A 20498-nucleotide genomic window follows, 5' to 3' on the forward strand; every position below is an offset into this window, starting at 1 on the left:
CAAAAAAAAAGGTTGAGCAGGTCCCAAATTTGCAATCACTAATATAGAAGATGTGCGTATCTAATAATAAACCTTCATTAAAGGGACACTGTGGAGAGAACCCAAAAAAGTAGTACTACTTACCCTGACTGAGTGATCCCTCCATGTGTACCGCTGACAGTGGGAGCAGCCACAGGCTTCCGTATCCCCATTCTGATTGAGCAGGGATGCGTGCTCCTGGTTCCCCATTCACTTCTATTATAGCTACGGTGAGCCTCTTCAGAGGTGAGCCTCATCAGAGCAGGGATGCTGAATCAGCTGTCAGCAGCGCACATGGAGGATTGTTTAATCAGGGTAAATATTACAGCTTTTTTGGACCTCCCACTTTGAGCTTAGGCTTCCTCAAAATGAATATCTCCCCTGCTGTAGCTAGTAGGGATCCCCAAGCCTCACCAACTGACGGCCACCTCCTCCCCCTCCAACTTCCCAAATTTTGCAGCTGGCAGCAATATTGCAGAGTGGCTGCCTTCCCTCCTCCCTGCACCCACCCTCCTTGGCATTCATGCATGCATGAAAGCAGTGGCAGCTTGAGGATATTGCCATTGGCTGCAAAGCTTGGAGATTTGGGGTTGCAAGACTGGAGGAAGATGTCTCTATTTGGCAGGGTTTGGGAATCCCCACTAGCTCAAGTATTTATAAATAGAACTCAGGCAGGGAGAAACTTTGGTGCCCATCCACTAATTATGGGCTCTAGTCCCTCCCCCAAATCAGCTGTATATGACTAAGCCACTGAATACAAAAATCTTTGGGCTCCAGTTAGACAAGTTTCAAGTTTCAAGTTTAATAAAATTTGATGGTTCGCCTATTAAATCTAAGCGAATTACATAATAAAAAGAATAAAAATATAAAACAGTGAAACAAGTTATTTTACATTAACAATTTTCTAAGGGCTATGACAGATTGACAATACAGACGAACTAAGAAACATTAGGAAAGGACATTAGGGAATAAAAGTTACAAATTGTTGTTTCCTCAAAAGAAGAAAGGGGTATGATTTGGGTAGGACCAGACGATTAGGTTGGGGAAAATGTGTGAGGACGTATTAATTGTTTAGCTGTACTCGGAAAAGTTGTTCTAAAGGTTAAATGAAGATTTGAAGAGATATGTTTTTAGGTTAGTTTTAAATGAGTTAAGATCTTTGATGTTTCTGATATATAGGGGGAGGGTATTCCAGATAAGAGGTGCCATAACTGAGAAGATGTCATAGCGTCTAGTTCCTATTATTTTCAATGAGGGGACCATTAATAGACCTTGAGTATTGGACCGAAGTGAACGTTTTGAAGTATGAGGAATTAGGAGCCGATCTATAAACTGTGGTTCATTAGTATCTAGTGTTTTAAATACCAGTAATGCTATTTTATATGTTGTACGTTGGTTGATGGGCAGCCAATGAGATTCTATGAGATAGGGAGTTACGTGATCGTATTTTTTCCCATGGTGAATTATTTTGATGGCGATATTTTGTATTATTTGTAATCGTCTTTGATCCTTCTGGGTGATGTTCATGAAAAGTGAGTTACAATAATCGAGTCTGGATATTATAAGGGAGTGTATTAAGATATTTAGGGATTTTGATTCCAGATATTTCGACATTGAGCGGATTAAACGTAAATGGTAAAAACAACTTTTGACTGTGTTGTTGATGTGCTCTTGATAAGAGAATTTGTCGTCGATTATTACTCCTAATATCTTAAGGGATGTGACGAGTTCAATTGCTGTATTATCAATTGAAAAAGGCATAGAGAGATTTACGCCCTGTTTAAACGGAAAGAACAACGCCTTTGTTTTTGATATGTTTAACGCAAGCTTATTCTGAGTAAGCCAGTTTTTGATTTTTTCTAATTTTTGATTAATTTGTATTATTTCGTTGGAGTTTTCCGGATTGACTGGATGAATCAATTGAATATCATCAGCATAGGCGTACGTCGTGAAGCCTATAGATTGACTAAGGCTGAGTAATGGAGATAAGAAAATATTAAACAGCAATGGAGACAATATTGAACCCTGAGGGACTCCATAATTATGGGAGAATGGTGTAGAGGATGAATTATTAAAGCGTACCGTCGAGGTTCGGTCAGTTAGAAAGGAAGAGAACCAGTGTAGTGCTGAGTCACTGACACCTATTGATTGCAGCCTATCTAAGAGGAGGAAGTGATCTATGGTGTCGAATGCCGCTGAGAGGTCAAGGGAGAAAAGGATAACTGAGTTATGGTGGTCTAGATTGTAGATGATATTTGTTGTTAGTCCGATTAAGGAATATTCGGTACTGTGGTGTTTCCTAAAACCCGTTTGGTTGGGGTGAAGTATGTTAGTGGATTGGACAAAATCTGCTAACTGATTGAATATCACCTTCTCAGTGATTTTTGCTAAGAACGGTATGTTGGCGATAGGATGGTAACTGGTTGGGTCATCCGGGCTGATTTTATGATCCTTTAATATAGGAGAAATTATAGATGTTTTCCAGGTCTTAGGTACAGTTCCGGTAGAGAGACTTGTTTTGATAAGAGTTTGTATGAGTGGACCAAAGCAGGAAAAATATTTCTTTAAGATAGCTGGAGGAATAATCTCTGGAGGGGAGCTCTTTAGATTTGTTTTTAGAATGATTGATTTGATTTCTGTTAAAGTTGGAATTTTAAAATTGGAACATTTGGAACAGGGAAGGATATAGTTATTGTTTGTTTCAGTAGGGGCAATAGTTGAAGTGGTTGCAAATTTGGTACGTATTTTAGTAATTTTATTGCAGAAAGTATCAGCAAGAAGTTGAGCTGAAAGGATTGAATTTTTATTTTCTTGTTTTGAGGTTGGGTTAAAGGATTTTATAATAGAAAATAAAATGGATGAGTTTTTAGCTGTCTTAATTTTATTGGAATAATAGTTGCATTTAGCTTCATTTATTTTGATTTTGTAATATTGAGAAAATTCTTTGAAGGTTTTCGTATTATTAATGGTCTTATTTTTACGCCATTTTCTTTCTAGGGATCTAAGTTGCCTTTTAATAAATGTAAGTTCTGGTGTATGCCAAGGGTTTTGGACTTTTTTATTAGATAGTGTTTTAGTGATGAGGGGGACTTCTTTGTCAAGAAGAGTGTGAATTGTGTCATTCCATGAGTTAAGTTGATCTCAAGAGGATCTGTCTCAAGGATTGAAGGCCTTGAGAGAAGGAAAGAAGCAACTGACGATAGTTCTAGATTTGTGTAATCGCGATATGTTATTTGTTTGGGTAAGAGGATCGGAGATATTCTCTTTTTTAACAATAGATTAAATGAGATAAGATGATAGTCGGACCAGTATTAAGAATATTAGAGTAAGAAAGAAATTCCGTTTTTGCAATAAAAATCATATCCAAGATATGACCAGCCAAGTGTGAAGCCTCATGAATAAGAGGTATAAAGTTAAGAGCGTCAGTGTAGGTTAGGAGTTCCTTGGTGAAAGGATTAGTGAGTTCATCAAAATGAAAGTTGAAATCGCCCAGAATTAAGGGATTTTCAGAAGAGGAACTGAAATCAAAGATCAGATTTTGTAGTAGATATAAGTTATTTTGCACGATTGGTGGAGGGATGTATAGTAGAAGTATGTCTATTTTTGGGTTAGTGTTTAGTTGAACCTGAAGAAATTCTATTTCTGCGTTTCTGGCAGAGTGGTCTATAGTTTTTATAATATCCTTTTGATAAATGATAGCGAGTCCACCCCCTTTTCTTTTCTGGCGATGATTGAATATGAATGAATAGTTTAATGGGCAACAGTAGGACAAGTAAGCCTCTTCACCGTCATTTAGCCAGGTTTCTACTATGCAGAGTAGGTGGAAACCTTCTGCAAGGATTTTTTCTTTGACTAGATGATATTTTCCTTTAATAGCTCTGGTATTTATAAGTCCTATTTTTAATTTCGTTTGACTTGGTATGTTGGATTCTGGAAAGGCTAGTGTAGGAAAATTGGGAATAGGGATATTATTTTTGTTAATCGTAATCTGCTTCAGTGCAGTTGGTGTGACTGCTGGATTTCGTGACTCAAGTGTGTTATTGATTTTTTTCTTGGGGGGGCGGAAGCCCCAATGTGTTGGAATGTTAGTGGGTAGGTTTAAATCATGATTGTTTGTATTGGAAGTTTGTGTTAACATGGTTAGCATAGCAGCAATGCCAAATAAAAAGAAAATTGGGAAAAGGTTTCTATGAGGGAATAGTTTCCTATAACTTATGTGATTAAAGAGAGTGGCAGCACCCTCAGGAAGCGTGCGCCGCAAGAGGCTTGATTTTAAAGGCCATATACCGGGGTGATTGGGGGTGGAGTCCTCAGCGTGCCGCCGCTGTGCGGCAGCAAAAGTTTAGATGAGAGGCTGTAGAAGAGAGTAAAAGCAAGGTAAAAACAATTGAAACTCAATGGTTAAACAATAAAATATTAAAATACTGATACAGCAATGGTGAGACAAAGTGCCACGTGCATGAAACAAATAGTGCTAGCGTGCGCCGCAAGAGGCTTGATTTTAAAGGCCATATACCGGGGTGATTGGGGGCGGAGTCCCTATGCCCAACTGCATCTCTACCCCTGTGGACCGATGGACACGCACACACTGAGACGGGCGGAGGTGAAAGAACACAGTTGGCACCCTGCAAGACACCACCAAGCCTCCTAAGGGCATCTAATAGACTGTGCTCAACCCTTGCTTAACAGTAGTAAAGACAACTTCAGGGATGGCCCTGAGGTACCCACTGGGATTGGCTTGTCAGCTAGACTGAAGTCTGTGTGATCTCAATGCAGGCAAAGCTGAAGAAATTCTCCGATCGCAAAAAATCCCCAAAAAAGGGAACTAAAGAGCAAATAAAATAGTAAAATGTGGAGAGCAGAATGAACACACTCCTGTACACATGCACAAGGAAACAACTGTAGCCGGAGCTAAGGAGCTCAGTCAAGTACAGAAAAGGCACAGAGAAAAATCCAAACTGAATTTCTTCTGCAGATGGCATGCAGCCATGGGGACACTACCCACTTGTCTAGAATGTCTCACCTACTGCACTGGAAAAAATGTTATTAGAACATGCAATCCATGTTCATGTAATCTATTTATCTGTTCATTTTCACATATCAGGGGCCTTCTCCGTGGATTGGCATGTTGGCTCTCTTCATGGAGGTAGATAGGGGGTGGGTCTTTGGTGTGGGCAGACTGGATGGGCCGTGGCCCTTTTCTTCCGTCATTTTCTATGTTTCTATGTATTTGGTTACAATTTAGTAGAAGTGTGTCTAGCAGAAGCACCCTTTCATTGTACAGCTATAAATTTGTGGACTCTTATGGCCAGATAAATTTAGCCAGTTAGAAGTTGCAAAACTGTCAATGGTGCTAGGAAATCTGATTTCATTTGGATAAATCTTTGGAAACAGCTCCCTCTTTTATTCATATATAAACCATTGGTTATTCAGAGGCCATGTTTGGAAACAAATCTAAATACAGTCAAATCTAAATACAGTCAGATTTACGAGTGCACCGGTTTGCGAGTGTTTTGCAAGACGAGCAAAACATTCTCAAAATCGGCGTCTCGGAATCCGAGCTTGACTCGATTTATGAGCACTTCCCCACCCCGATCCCATCGCCCTCCCCCCTGCGATCTGGCATCCCCCACGCACCCACCCACCCAAACACATGTCTTACCCCCATCTGGAACCGGCACTAGCACCAACGCACAGGACATGCCGGTGTCTGAAGATCTGCTCTCTTCCTTGTGCTGGGCCTTGAGCATCTGCACATGTTCAAGGCCTTCTAGTTCTTGTTATGAGATAGAAAGTAAATGTCCTATTATAGATTAAGAACTGGTCGAAAGACAGAATAAAAGAGAGAGTAGGTTTAAAAGGTTAATATTCTGAATGAAGAAGGGTAAATAGTGGCGTTCCCCCAAGGGTCTGTGCTAGGACCATTGCTTTTTAACATATTTATCAATGATCTAGAGATGGAGATAACTAGTGAGATAATTAAATTTGCTGATCACACAAAGTTGTTTAAAGTTGTTAAATTGCAAGAGGATCTTGTGAGACTGGGCATCAAAATGGCAGATGTCATTTAATGTGAACAAGTACAAAGTGATGCATACGAGGAAAGAGGAATCTGAACTATAGGTACGCGATGCTGGGTTCTACATTAGGAGTTGCTGCCCAGGAAAAGGATATAGGTGTCATATATATATATATATATATATATAAATTTTCCAGTCATTACAAACATAATGATTTAAGAGAAAAGGAATTAATTACAACATAAAGGAAAACACATATCAAAATTTCCTTTCAAGCCCACATTAATGAGGTGCCATACTAAATTCTTGGAAATATATCTATTATAGGTAAACAATTTGAGTGAAATCCAAGTCTATAAAATAGACCCAGATTCAATCAAAAGAACAAGGCCAAATTATCTATTTTTAGAGGAATAAATGTTAAACAGTAATTTATTTCATTTCTCTAGCAAGCAGAAATTGTTGTAACATCCTTGTATTGTTCTATGGTACAGCCACACCTCGAATACTGTATACAGTTCCGATTGCCTTATCTCAAAAAAGATATAGCAGAATTAGAAGAGGTACACAGAAGGGCAACAAAAATTATAAAAAGGAATGGGACGATTTCCTTATGAGGAGAAGCTAAAGCGTCCGAGACTCTTCAGCTTGGAGATGGCTCAGGGGTGATATGAGAGGTCCATAAAATATTGAGCGGAGTGGAAAGGGTAGATATGAATTGCTCGTTCACTCTTTCCAAAAAACAAGGACTGAGGCATGTGACGAAGCTACTAAGTAGTAGATTTAAAACAAACCAAAGAAAATATTTCTTCACACAACGTGTAATTAAACTCTGGAATTTGTTTCTAGAGAATGTGGTGAAAAATCAGGTAGCTTAACAGGGTTTGGATAATTTTCTAAAAGAATCTGTTTTATTACTTGGGATCTAGCTAGGTACTTGGGACCTGGGTTGTCCATTGTTGGAAACAGGATGCTGGGCTTTTGGACCTTTGGTCTGTCCCAGGATGGCAATTCTTATGTTCTTAGCACATATACAGAGATGCTGCAGAACATAAGACAGTGAATCACTCACGTAGGTCCAGTAGGCGGGTAAGTTCCACTTCTGCAATCTTCTGTGAACTAAAACAGAAATGTGCAAATGAGAATATTACACTACCAGCTTCCCAAATTTGTAAACCAAAGGTTTTTAGCCATCATTACTCAATGCTAGTTTCCATACCACTCAAAGCAGGCAGAAAAAGAATTTAAAAAACTGACTCCTGTAATGAAAGATTAGGTTCTTACCTCAATAGTCATATTTCTGTTAAACTAAAGCTTAACTTTATATACCAAGTCAACCTAAGGAAGCACGACTCCGTTTACAACAATTAAATAAAAACTAAAGAAAGTTTACAATGATTAAATAGAAACTTAAAAAAGTAATAGCAAAGGTTTCAAATAAATTAGTTTTCAAAATGTTAAAATACACAGGAATCCTTATATTAGGTGATCAATCCATAAACGCAAACCACTTGCAGTTGGGTGTCAATCACATGAAAAGGAACAATTATTGGCATGAACTTGCAACATAGGTGTATCAATTAACTAACCTGCTGTGTGCAACTACAAGTAGCACTAACACATAAGGAATTCCAATAGCTCAATAACTCGGGCCCAGATTCTCAAAATTTTAACAGCATCGCTAAACCGTTTTCCAATGGTTTAGCCTGCATGCATCATTAAGATAGTTTATCTCTGTCTTTAGCGAGGTTTCCAGCAGTCTCTGACAATGACATGCAAATGGGATGGTCAGCATTGAAATGAGTACTCCGGTGGATTCTTAACAATTGCTGAGCCATTTTCTAAAAGTGGTGGTGGCGGCTTTTGGTGACAAAAATCAGCAACTGGTCCAGGGATGCCGGAACAGTGACATCACTGTTTAAAACTCCAGCATGACAGTGTCAGAGAATGCTAGAAAACCAACTGACCCTCCCCCGCCAATAGCAGGAGAGATGCCGATTCTCGCCAACCACAAACACCCCCCACCCACACAGCAGCAGGAGAGAAGACCACTCTCTCCTGCTGTCACACAACACACACACCCTGCCTCTGACCCCTCTCCCCCTTACCTTGAATTAGTTGGCTGATCGGAGGGATATATACTCCCTGTGGCCAGCTGGCGCGCCTCTTCAAAATGGGCCTTCCCCTCCCCAGAACAGCTGCAAAAGCAGCCCATGGTTTTTTTAAGAATCTAGGCCTCAGTACTTTATTAGTAAGTTAATCATATATGTTCATCCAATTGACAGGGGAAGAATTCCAGTTCCGGACCATAGAGTAGTCCAAGGCAGAAAGCAGGCGAATTGCAGTGCACAGGGCGAGCAGTGTTCCTCTCCATTCTCCTGCTTCCATCATCCCTCTGTCAGAATCACACCTTTTCAAGCAATGTCCCTGTGTCTTGCTGTCCTTTTATGCCATCTCAATTCTCTCTCCCCATCAAGCATTCTTCTCCATGTCTGTCCCTCTCTGTGCTCAGCATTACTTCACTATCCCTCTATTTACACTGTCTCCATCTAGAATCTTTTCTCTATATTATGTTCTTCTTAGTGTGTTGGATCTTCCACCCCTGCATCTCTCTCTCTTGCTTGAACCCCCTCCCAGCCATCATCTTTCTCATCCCTGTACACCCCCCCAGCATCGCTCTAGTCCCTGTAAACCCCAGCAAGCTGTACACCCCCCCATCTCATCTCTGTACCCCCCACCCAGTATCTCTTTCATCTCTGTCCCCTTCCAGCCAACATTTCTTACACTCTTTCCTATCCCTCCTGACCCAGCATTTATGACCACATCACTCCCCAGGTAGTATCTCCTACCATTTCTATGTGAAGCGATGCCGATTTCAAAGACAACCTACCACCAGCTTTGCAGCTTCCCCTTCAACGTCTCCAAGTCCTGCTTTAAACCTGCATTTGACCACCTCTGACCACCTCCAGACCAATCAGCAGCAGCATAAGCAGTGCTCAGCTCTGGTCAGGATGGCTGTTCCCACCAGACTGGTCTCGACGAGACATGTGAATTTTCATTGGTTCAGCTGGGGCACAATGGACCAATCCCAAAAGACCACATAGTCCCTAAGGTCATTTGTGATTGGCCCGTTGTGTTGCAGCAGAACCAATGAGAAAAAAAAAATCAGAAAGTTTGCCAATAAACCCATTACCTGCCCAAAACAGCTGAGTTACAGAAAAAAAAGCCCAAAAACCCACCACCCACCCAAGCCCTTTATTTTCTGCTGTTGGGCTTAAAAACTGCCCAACTGGCAACACTGGTAGTAACTGTTTTGACTGCCCCTTTAACTATCATTCTGCAGGAAGCCCCCCCCCATGCTGACATCATTGGTCTTTTGTCAATCCCACTCACAGAAGAAAAGAACTACATCATAGGGGGGGGGGGGAAACCTTACAGAGAAGGGTGAAAGAGCATGAAGATTTCCCACTGAAAAACAGCAGCAAGCAGTCATAAAAGAAGAGCATTCCATTCTTAAGGTGGTCTGATGTAGATCCTGAGGATCCTGATTTTACACAGACCTTGTTGGGGGGATGGCTGAAGAATCAACATTGGAAGAGGAGGGGTCTGGAGAAATAGCATGGAGGGAAGACTAGAGAAGTATTATGGAAAGGAGAGAGTGCTGGAGAAAAGAACCTGAAGTAGGGGAATGTTGTGCTGGATGGGAGGGGAGAGAGCAGGAGGCTGGAAGGAGAGAAAAGCACCCATGGGGAAAGTGTGGGGGGGGAGGGGAGACACACACACAAGCACTAAAAGGGTACAAAGGATGGGAAGTGGGACTAAGGAAATGGGTGAAAGGTGGGGGGCATTGGGTGGAGTGCGGGGCAATGTCACATACCTGGGGCAATGGAGGATTAAGTGACTTGTTACTGAATCTGTAGGCATGTCAACTTTTCTTCATTTACAAAAGAGGAAGCTAATAACATACAGTAAGATTATTTTCTTCAAAAAATTTTAAAAACTTCAAACGTGAAAGAAGTGTTTCTTGCAAGAGCTTCACAAAGATCAAAAAATAACATTACGTGAAATCGATTAACCAGTGGCTTCAAACTACCCATAAGTTACCCAGAAGCTACAGTCCTTTTTCTAGGAAACTCGAGAAACCAATAAAACTTCGCCCTCAAAATATTCTTTTAAAAATACCGCGGTTACATCACCAAAACACAATGATTAACTGAACAATGACTACAACCTCCCTTTCCGTCACTCACCGGAGGCACGTCTTGCGCCCTCGCCCAGAACCCACAGAACAGTAGCAGCATCCAACACAGCACAGATAAACCCAAAGCCATGGCACCTGAAAACAAGGAAATAATGAAAATCACCACCGCTTCTCAACCCGCAGATTATCTGCCCTGCACCACCTGACTAGACTCACGACCACGCCCCCAACATACTATAGGCCGTATCCTGGGACCAAACGTCCCGGAATTCCACGCCCACCTAGGTTAGGCCTGCCCAGAATCTCGCGCTAGTCAATGGCCCGCCCATAGTCTACTGCTAGCTCCTACCAGCCTAGAACCACGCCCTAGTCAGTGTACTTCCTGCTTCTTGGCAGCTCGTAGCGTAATGTCTTTTGACGGCACGTTAGTCAGGAGTAAGACCACGTGACGTTCATCAAGCGCTGGGAAATGTGCTAATTGCCGACTTCGGAAGCACTTTCCCAACTAATGATTTTGGAAATGTGTACTTTTATTAGTTGAGCGGCGGGAGGGCAAGTCCCACAATTGAGAGGAATGTTTCAAAAACCAGCCTTATCAATTCACTGTCCCTATTAACGTGGCTCTAGTCCATAGGACAGAGCATTCATTAAAAAAAAACAAAAACAACCAACAACATATTGTATTGTGAACAAACAGTGGACTGGATCCTGTTTAATTAAATAAATGGCACCTGGTGTTGGGGAAATTAAAGATAACACCACGGGAGTTGGTTAACTTCTGAATAGAAGAACACTTCGCCTTCATCCTTGATTCTTCTTAGTTTATTAAAACTAATTTGCATAATTATCTTTCTCACTCAAGCAGCAAGATTGTGTGAAGATCATTCCCAAATTCATGGCGTGTACTAAGGATAACTATATTCCAAGACTAGTAATACCACTCCCGGAGGCAACTTTATCTAGTAATATCGCTACTTATTGTAAAATTAATGATACTATTTGTTTAGCTAATTTACTAAAATAAACATTATTTTTAAGGAGTTTTTAAAATGTAGGAAAATTAGGTTTCTGTTCCTTAAAAAAGAAAAAGGAATAATATAGTGGCAGATCGCTGCTAAAGCTCAGCAGTGCCACTGCATTAAAGAACCTGTTTCACGCCAAATTTCAAGAACAGTAAAAAAGGAAGTTTGCTAACTAGACCCAAGATCGGGTAAGATATGTATGATTGCCACGCACCATCTTACTAAATTTAGCCTTACTAAAGCTGCCTTAAAAAAAAAAAAAAATTAGCTAACAGCTTTCAATTTAATATTAGTTTCTGTTTTGCTTGAAAAAAAATCATTATTTATCAAATGCGGAAGGTGTTCCAGAATTCAACAAGGTTTATTTGTTTGTTATACAGAAATGTGGCCTTACGTCTGTAAGTCTTATAAATGACTGTTAAGATATTTCTTCTTTCAGACAAATTAGGTTGTTTATTTATAGAGTCAAATGTTTCGTGGAGGGGGGTGGAATGAACTTCCTTTGGAGTTACATGTTTCATTAGGTCTGTTACATTTTCATAACTAACTAAAACAGTACTGTATTTTTAGTCAAGTTTATAGCACCTAAGCTTCAGGTACATTAGAATCTTAATTATCGGGCACCAAGAGGCAGCCTGTTTTCAGTGCTGCTGCTGCTTGCAATCTATGAAGTTAAAGGACCTGGGGTGGAAACAGAAGGACTAATACTGGGATCTGTAGGAGAAGAGGGAGATAATACTGGAACCATGAGGAGTGGGACAGGAAATTATGCCATGACCTGCCTGGGGCATGGAGAAAAATAAATTGAGATGGAGGATTATTGAATTTCCAAGGAGGAGGAAGGAAAGAGATGCTGGCAGGGCTGGCTCAACCTGGACCACATGAGGCTCTGGCTCAGGGTGTCAGACTTCTAAGCAATATTCTTTTTACTATAACTTTGAAGCATTTCTATAGCCTTCAACTTCATCTTTTATATAAATATACTGAAGTTGTTTCAGGTTTCCCAGGCAAGGAATGTCTTGTACATATTGGGTTTTGGCCCTCCTCTTATCCAGCTTAATACTATTATTACTTTCACCTCTTCTATATGTAAAATATGCTTTACATGTAATATTGCTCCCATTAGATGTAATTCTATACCAAAATGCCAATATATAGGCACACATTCTGTAAGGAAAAGTAAGCTCATAGTATTTTATAAAGAAGAGACACTTAACTAAGTATATACACACATGTATTTAAATTATGCTAGCCATAGAGTTAGCAGGTGCATACCTAAGTGCTGGTATTACATGCAATATTTTATAGTATTCTTTAAGGTACATGTGTAAACACATGCTCTGCCCATGTGCATGACTATCTGTAAAATGTATGCAATTATAGAATCACTCGTAGGCATGATGTGCACACACAGACACTTTAGAGCAGTGTTCTTCAACCGCTGGTCCATGGACTGGTGCCGGTCTGCAGAAGTTTCCTGCCGGTCCACAGGGCCAGCATGTGCATCAGGCCCCAGACAGTGCTGTTCAGCTGCTGGTCCACGGTGCGATCGATGTGGCATTGTCTTCAGGCTGACTCCCTCTTCCTCAGTGCTGCAGTGTACAAAGCCGTGGGCAGAGACTCCTACACGTGATTGCGCCTGAACCGGAAGCCTTCTCTCTGACGTTGCAACTTCAGAGGGAAGACTTCCAGATGAGGTGTGGGACGCGCGAGGAGCCGCTGCCCACAGCTTTGTGCACTGCAGCACTGAGGAAGAGGGAGTCGGCCCAAAGATAACACCAGGGGGCAGGCCAGAAGGCAAGGCACAGCATGGAGGGAGGGAGACAACAACGGTAGGGAGAATGATTTTATTTTTGAATTTAGTGATTGATTTATATCTGCTGTCTGTTCAGAAAGAAACACATTTGTTTATTTTCCTCTGGAGTTGTAATGCGTGCAGAGTCTTGCAACTTAGGGTTTGTTTGTATATATTAGCACTTTTAGTTTTTGGTCCCGTATTTGCATGTGGTTTCTGTGTTCTGGTAGGAATGAATATTGAGAAGCATAGAGTGTGCTTTGTGTAGTTTAATTTTGTGGTTAACCGTTATGTGTTGTTAATACGATTATATTGTATGTGTGTACTGTATACTGTATATGAAAAATGAATGGAAAAAATGGTGTTACAATTTAGTAATATTATGGGGGCGGGATCTGGGGCGGAGATTGGGTTTAGATGGGCAGGGTCTGGTAAATGACTTAGCCCAGTGTTCTTCATCTGCCGGTCCGTACCGGTGCTGGTCCACAAAATAATTTATTTCATTTCTGCCGGTCCATAGGTGTCAAAAGGTTGAAGAACACTGCTTTAGAGGCCCCCTTACCAGGCTTACTGTACAACCTCTGGTGGTCTAGTGGTGGCCCAAACCAGCTCTAATATCCTATCTAATCTAGTGTTCTCCTTTCCCATAGGTTTAATTGCAATGGGAGACACAGGAGTTATAACTGAAGTTCCTGCTGCATTAAAGCGGCTAGCAAAATACATAGTACGAGGATTCTACGAACTGGAGTATTCACTTACCATTGATGTTCTGATTCGATACCCGTGTGTAAAAGAGGATGACATGGCACTGCTCTTAAAATTTGATAAGAAGCAGCTCCGGACCATCCTCACCACTCTGAAATCTGATAAGTTCATCAAGAGTCGGATGCGAGTTGAAACCGGGCCTAGTGGAAAGAGCACTAGACATAACTATTACTATCTCAACTACAAAATGTTGGTGAATGTAGTAAAGTACAAACTGGATCATATCAGAAGGAAGATAGAAGCAGATGAGAGGGACTCGACTACAAGAGCTTCTTTCAAGTGTCCTTCTTGCCTCAGCAATTTCTCAGATCTGGAAGTAAATCAATTGTTTGATCCATTCTCAGGTATAGATTCATGTATGCATGCCAGACTGTAATATATGCTTCTATATGACAAAAATATATTAATATTGCTACTTTTTTCTTCTCTGCTGCTTCTCAGTATTTCCACGCTAGCTGAACCTTTATAACAACAGTATATTTGCTGCAGTCTGTGCTGACCACTTGCTTCCCAGGAGCATTATAGTATTGCATGGAAACTGAGCCAATGTGTGCTTGGTCCTCTGACGGCAGGTCCCCACTGTGGTGGTTGGTCCTTTTTGTGCAGATTTTTGTTTCAAATGAGAGTCGGTGAAAAAGAGGGAATATGGGTATGTGCTGTTCGGGAGAAAAGAAAGACTAATGATTGCCCTGCACATTTAAACTAAACTAAACCTTAGGTTTGTGTACCGCGCCATCTCCGCGAGCGCAGAGCTCGGCACGGTTTACAGAGTTAAGAGGAAAGGAACTACAATGAGGGATAAAGGAGAGGGACTAAGAGGAAAGAGAGAGACAGAATACTGGAGGATGGGAGGTGATTAGATTTTTGCAAAGAGCTAAGTTTTCAAGTGTTTGCGGAAGGATTGGAATGAGCTTGAGTTTCTGAGTGGGGATGGGAGGTTGTTCCAGAGTTCTGTGGTTCTAAAGAGGAGAGATGTTCCAAGTTTTCCTGCGCGGGATATACCTTTTATAGAGGGAAATGATAGTTTCAGTTTTTGGGAGGGTCTGGTGGAGTGTGGTTTTGAGGAATTCCAAAAGAGTGGGATAACGGGAGAAAGGACGCCATGTAGGATCTTGAAGGCTAAGCAGGCACATTTAAAGAGGACTCTAGAGTATACTGGGAGCCAGTGAAGCTTGGAGAGGAGTGGGGAGACATGATCAAACTTGCCTTTTGCGAAAATAAGCTTAGCTGCGGCGTTCTGAATTAGCTGAAGTCTATGGAGGTTTTCTATGGAGGTTTTCATTTACTGCTTCCTGATACATATGTCCCTTTTTTAGAGGACTGTCTGGGCTCCTAGAAAGCCCTGACCAGTTCCGGCCGCATCTAGAGGGCCTCTGAGCATGAGAATGACGTCGCACACATCCGTGCATGCTCCAGGCCCTCCAGACATGGCCGGAGCTGGTTGTAGAAGAGGAGGTTTGCTGTGGCAGGGCTGCAGGTAGAAAAGGGTGGGATTATGTGTCCAAGGTTTCCTTTTACAAAATATGATAACCCTAACCCAGATGTCCTCCTTACTTCTTAGTTATTGGCTTTTATCTTTTTAGTTTTATTAAATTTGTAGTATTTTTAACTATTATAAACCGCATAGAATTTTACAGCCTTGCAGTATATAAACTGTTGTTATTATTACTATTATTCTATTTCTTTCAATGGAAGTAAAACCTAGATGTCTTGATCCGTCCTCCTTTATCTGGAACCATATGGTAACCCTAGTAATATAGCTTGTAATTTTTGCATCAAAATTCTAATTTTTGTAATGCTAATAGATATGAGAGAGAGAATAACACGGGGACAAGTTTTTCCCCGTCCTTGTGCTTTTTGCTGCTGTCCTGACCCATTCCTGCAAGCTCTGTCTTAACTGCAAAAGCCTCGGACACTTAAGATTTTAAAATGTTTGAGGCTTGTGCAGATGGGAATGGAGCTCACAGGAATGGGGCAGGGACAGTGACAGAACTCGCGGGGATGGGACAGGAAAATGAGTCCCCGCGGGGATAGGGAAAAATTTGTCCTTGGGTCATTCTCTGATATGAGGTTCCCTACTGTTTGCTTTGAACATCCTTTAATACTTTCCAACATAAGGATTTTTGGAAAGAATTCCATAAAAAGAGGCCTTCCCGTTTATTGAGGGGCAAAATCTTTTTTTTAAGAAAGAGGCCAGCATGTCACAAACTAAGGTGCACTATAAGAAAATAGTCATTTCTCAGGCTAATGTGAAACTACTAAATCCAATGTTTTGTTTTCTATAGAGTGGATCCTCCCCCAAAACAAATAAACAATTAAGCATTTTGGGAGCATTTCATTTTTATTCTTTCTTTCTTTTTTCGGTCTACCTGGCTGTTTGGATAAAGCAAAACTGGCAAATGAATACAAATAAGTAAGAGAATAATGCAGCTGATAGATACAGGATGGGTCACGGAAAAGTTGCCCGCCTCTAATACCGGTGCCATGCTCTTGAGAGGAGGCTGTAGCCCCTTACTCTCTGTCCAGTGATGTAGCGTTGCCCTGTGTATAGTGTTCCAGCTTTATTTTGCCTTCTATTCAGTCCTTCTGTGTACATCGAGTCAGAAAGATGGTGTTTCCCTGGAACAGCAAATAATAATTGTGGAAGGCTATGTGCGAAGCAGGTCGATTAAGGAAACGCAAGAGGCTTTCACTGACGAGTACCCCGGAACAAAACCACCAGCTAAACGTTGTATTCAGTCTGGTTTGGAAATAGCATCAAACTGTCTCTGTCGCAAACATGAAGAAATTGAGGCTTCCATCAGTCTATATGCCCAAAGTCATCTGTGACATTCAGCAGTGGATTGCAATTAGCCCCCAAAATCAACTCTAAGACTATCTCTAAGCAAGTTGATGTATCATGAACGACTTCTCGGCAAGTACTGAAATCTCTGAATCTCAAACCGTAACAAATAACGTGTGTAGGAACTGAAAGAGCCTGACAAAGCTAAACGCGTAAATAGTTACTGACCATGATTGCTGATGGACAATTGGACCCAACGCTGTACTTCATGACGGATGAAGCTTGGTTTCATTTATCAGGTCATGAAAATTCCCAGAATATGAAGTACTGGTCCACTGAAAATCCCTACTTAACTCACTAAACACCACTTCACGACCAGAAAATTGGCATTTGGGGCGTGTACGCAGTGTTGGGAACACGAATAGTGGGCCCAGTTTTCTTTGAATCAACTGTGAATACCAGTTTATCTGGACATTGGTAGACAATTTTATGACCAACTAACACCAGAAGAAAAAAATGTACTGTTTTTTCTAACATGCCACACCTCATACGACTCACTGACATAGGTTCATGAACTGTTTACAGAGGAGTGAACTGTGAGCAAGGGGTTATAGCCTCCACATTCCCCAGACTTGTCCACATGCGAATTTTATCTGTGGGGAAATTTAAAGCAGAAGTGTATGCCAACAATCCACATACCCTGGATGAACTCAAGGAAAACATCACGAATACTATGGGGGTAATAATCAAAACAGAAAAACGTCTAAAAAAGCGCACAAGTCAGGGTTTGGACGTATTACCCGGCAAAACGTACAAGCAACCATAATCAAAGGTCGGCCAGCTGCACGTCCCACGCCGCAAAACGTCGAACGTAAGTCGTCCAAATTAGGGGCGTTCCGGGGACGGTCCGAGGGTGGGTTTAGGCCCCAAATGTACAAATACGATAACTAAAGCCATATCAGTGTGCTAAGTACGTTCAAAGTAGCGTTTTGATTTAGACCTGCTTTCACAACGTCTAAGCTATTCCAGCGTGTGTCGTGCAGTCTACAGGTAAGGGAAGAGTGTGTAATATCGTGTCTATATACCCCCTCACTCCCACCATCTCTATCTCAACCTCCCCACGTATGTTCTTACTGCTGTGTGTCACCCCACGTTTCATCCACCTCTGCAAACAACCCTCTCTCATCCTACCTCCTATCACGCCAGGCACCGTCTAATACAGACCCACTTTGTGTGACATGGATGGTGTACCCTAGCCACCTGACACTATATCAGTCCAGTGCCATTTAACTGGGCTGCAAAACCAAGTCAGCTTCAGTGTACAGAAACTGAAGCTGGAAAACAGCACTGACAATAGTCAGCTTCAGTGTACAGAAACTGAAGCTGGAAAACAAGCACATACAATAGGTTCCTCTCCAAAAACACCTTTATTATCCCACATAATGTGCAAAACACCACCCCTACATACACACATCCTCACCAAACCCACCCTCACCCCATACACAAACAATTGCAGCCCCCACCTACTTCCCCTTCCCTCACCCACATGGTCTCCCACGGCCCCTGACAGCCCTCCCAGCTCCCCCTCTAGGTACAAATGTGGCCTCCCTCACTGCCGTCTTCAGTCTCGCCAACCACAGTGGCAAACTGCTCAGGTGGTGGGAGAATTGGAAGGTCCATAGGGCGGTGTGTTGGTGACAGTATGAAGGGGATGAATGCGGTGTATGTGCAGACACCTTATGTGACCATACCTGCTGATCATAGCAAATGCTCCAATTTGTGAGTATAAGGGTGGTGGACTCTAATTCCATGCTGTGGCATCAGCAGTACCAAACAGGTGTTATGTGAAGGACTGAACAGCATGTGTACTCGCTGGCCCATTAGAGGGGTAGAGGAAGGCGGATGAAAGAGAGGGCTCTCAGAATATGGGACATAGCTGTGAGACTGGGGATGAGGACAGGTACTTACCAGAAGGCTGTGCAGGTGGGGCAGCTGAGGTGTCCTGGGTGCCCACACCATAGGTGGAGGATAGTGATACAAAGCTCAGCACCAGCTGCTCCATGGGGCTGAGGTCTGACATGTCTCCATCCGGAGGCCGGTTCCCCACCTTTGCTCGCACCTCCCTTTAATGGCTCGCCATTTCTTTTTGCAGTCCTCCACATCCCGCTTATGGTGGTGGACTGCATTGAGGCGGTGAGCAATTTCGGTCCACAGCTTGCTCTTGGAGTATGCCCCGAGTCTTTCTCCCTGGGGCGAGAAGAGGCGCTGGTGGTGAGTGTGGACCTCCTGCACCAGCAGTTTGGTCTCAGCCTGGGTGAAGTTGGGTTTTCTCGCCATAGGTTTCTGTGCTTTGGGAGCCATGGTGTCAAAGTACCCACACTTTTGATAATATGAAGTTAGACGTATTTATACACAATTAAGCACGTGCAACAAGCCGTAGGTTAGACGACCTGACATAATACATTCATCTGGTCGGTTATGGACAAATCCGAAAGACATCTAGCCCACGTTCCTTGGTACGTTTAAATTCTGAGGGCCGTGATACGTCTACATCACCACGAACTTCCGTCTCCTGTCTGTTCGGAGACACCTTCCTATCTACTGTTGCAATCCGCACTCGTTTGCTGAATGTTACACATTACATGGGCTGCCTTTTCAAGCCTGTGGCTGTACTCAGGTAAGCAAGTATTCCTGCTTCATCTATGATGTTTGGAATGCTCATAGTAATGTCTGGGGCTTACTTTGCTGGTCACCCTCTGGAAAGGCTGTGTGAAACAGCGTATAGAAGAAGAGTGGGGGAGGAGGCACTCTTTATTGGGGGGGATACACCTCTTCCCTGTCCCTGTCCTCCATCCCTGCCTGGGGGGGGCTTCCTTATCCCACAATGCCACCTCCTTCCTCCAATGATTGCTTCACCTCACCCCCCTCCCCTCCCCTGGGATAACTGCCTTACACACCCCTGATCCTGGCCACAGATGTATGTGTGGCCGTGTTGGTGGGTATGCTGTTACAGCTTTTAGGTGTCATGGGGGGGGGGGAATACCTTCTCATTTTTCACAGCTCTGCTTCCTAGTGCCTCACCTTGCACATGTGATGCTCTTATGGCATCTACCTGATTGCATATGATTCCCAGCATTGCAAAGCAGTCACAAGCTGTCCTGTACATGACTCCTCAGGCCTAGGATGTCTCGTCAGTCTAGGGTTTGCACAGGCCTCTAGAATGAGGGGGAGCTATTTGCGCTGTCAGGTGGTACATGCATTGCAAATCATGGAACCCACAGGTGTATGTCTCTCCCCTCATTCTAGACCTCTTACTAACACAACCTCTGTCTCAGGTCCTGCATGTGACATGGTCTCATCCACATCTCACTTACAAGATGGGCACCTTCCCACTTTCAGTAGGCTGCTGACCTTTTGTTAGGTGCAGGTCAGTGACATGACATCAGGGAGCACACATGACACCCAGTTTAGAGGTAGATATCTGTTTTTTATTTACTTCTGCTTTTGTTTTGTCATGATTCATATATAAATGCATACACCATTGCTGAGGTAGACATGAATGCTAGACCGCCTGGTCACAATAGACTGTCATAGAACATTCACCATACATATATGTACGCTTTATGAGAAAACACAATATCATACTTAAGGTAACAACATGGCTGATTGGCCCAACATGCCTGAAACTGCTCCGACCTGTGCAAAGTAAGCGAGCAGTTCTCAGCCTCACATACTTTTTAATTTGTAAGGGACAGCAAATATCTGTGAGGCCTGTCCTGCTGCAGCAGCCTCTGTCTCCAGAGGTTGTGGCTTCTACTCTCACTGCTGCTCCCTGTACCCCTGGCCTGGTTACATCATCATCCATTGGCCCATAGGTTAGGCAAGCTATCTGTCG

At 42.5% G+C, this 20498-nt stretch overlaps 2 protein-coding genes across 6 annotated transcripts in view; one reads left to right on the top strand and one right to left on the bottom strand.

Moving 5' to 3' along the window:
- Positions 1-10451, bottom strand: part of ASAH1 (N-acylsphingosine amidohydrolase 1) — a 121524-nt gene extending 111073 nt beyond the window's left edge. Inside the window, exons 1-2 of the mRNA XM_033943982.1 lie at positions 10289-10451; positions 7111-7157 (exon numbers count right to left, since the gene is read on the bottom strand). Coding sequence (XP_033799873.1) covers positions 7111-7157; positions 10289-10369 — 128 coding nt within the window. The 5' untranslated portion in view covers positions 10370-10451. The remainder of the gene's footprint in view (positions 1-7110; positions 7158-10288) is intronic.
- A 573-nt stretch (positions 10452-11024) lies between these two features.
- The window catches only part of LOC117360265 (general transcription factor IIE subunit 1-like), a 40161-nt gene continuing 30687 nt past the window's right edge, over positions 11025-20498 (top strand). Inside the window, exons 1-2 of one of the 5 annotated variants that reach the window (XM_033943947.1) lie at positions 11025-11201; positions 13707-14165. In XM_033943947.1, coding sequence (XP_033799838.1) covers positions 11135-11201; positions 13707-14165 — 526 coding nt within the window. In that variant the 5' untranslated portion in view covers positions 11025-11134. Of the gene's footprint in view, positions 11450-11524; positions 11660-11702; positions 11786-12069; positions 12269-13706; positions 14166-20498 lie in introns of those variants that run through there. The other 4 variants (XM_033943969.1, XM_033943962.1, XM_033943953.1 and 1 more) reach the window with 4 other exon arrangements.

The sequence above is a fragment of the Geotrypetes seraphini genome, chromosome 1 (assembly GCF_902459505.1).
Source record: "Geotrypetes seraphini chromosome 1, aGeoSer1.1, whole genome shotgun sequence".
Classification (NCBI taxonomy): domain Eukaryota; kingdom Metazoa; phylum Chordata; class Amphibia; order Gymnophiona; family Dermophiidae; genus Geotrypetes; species Geotrypetes seraphini.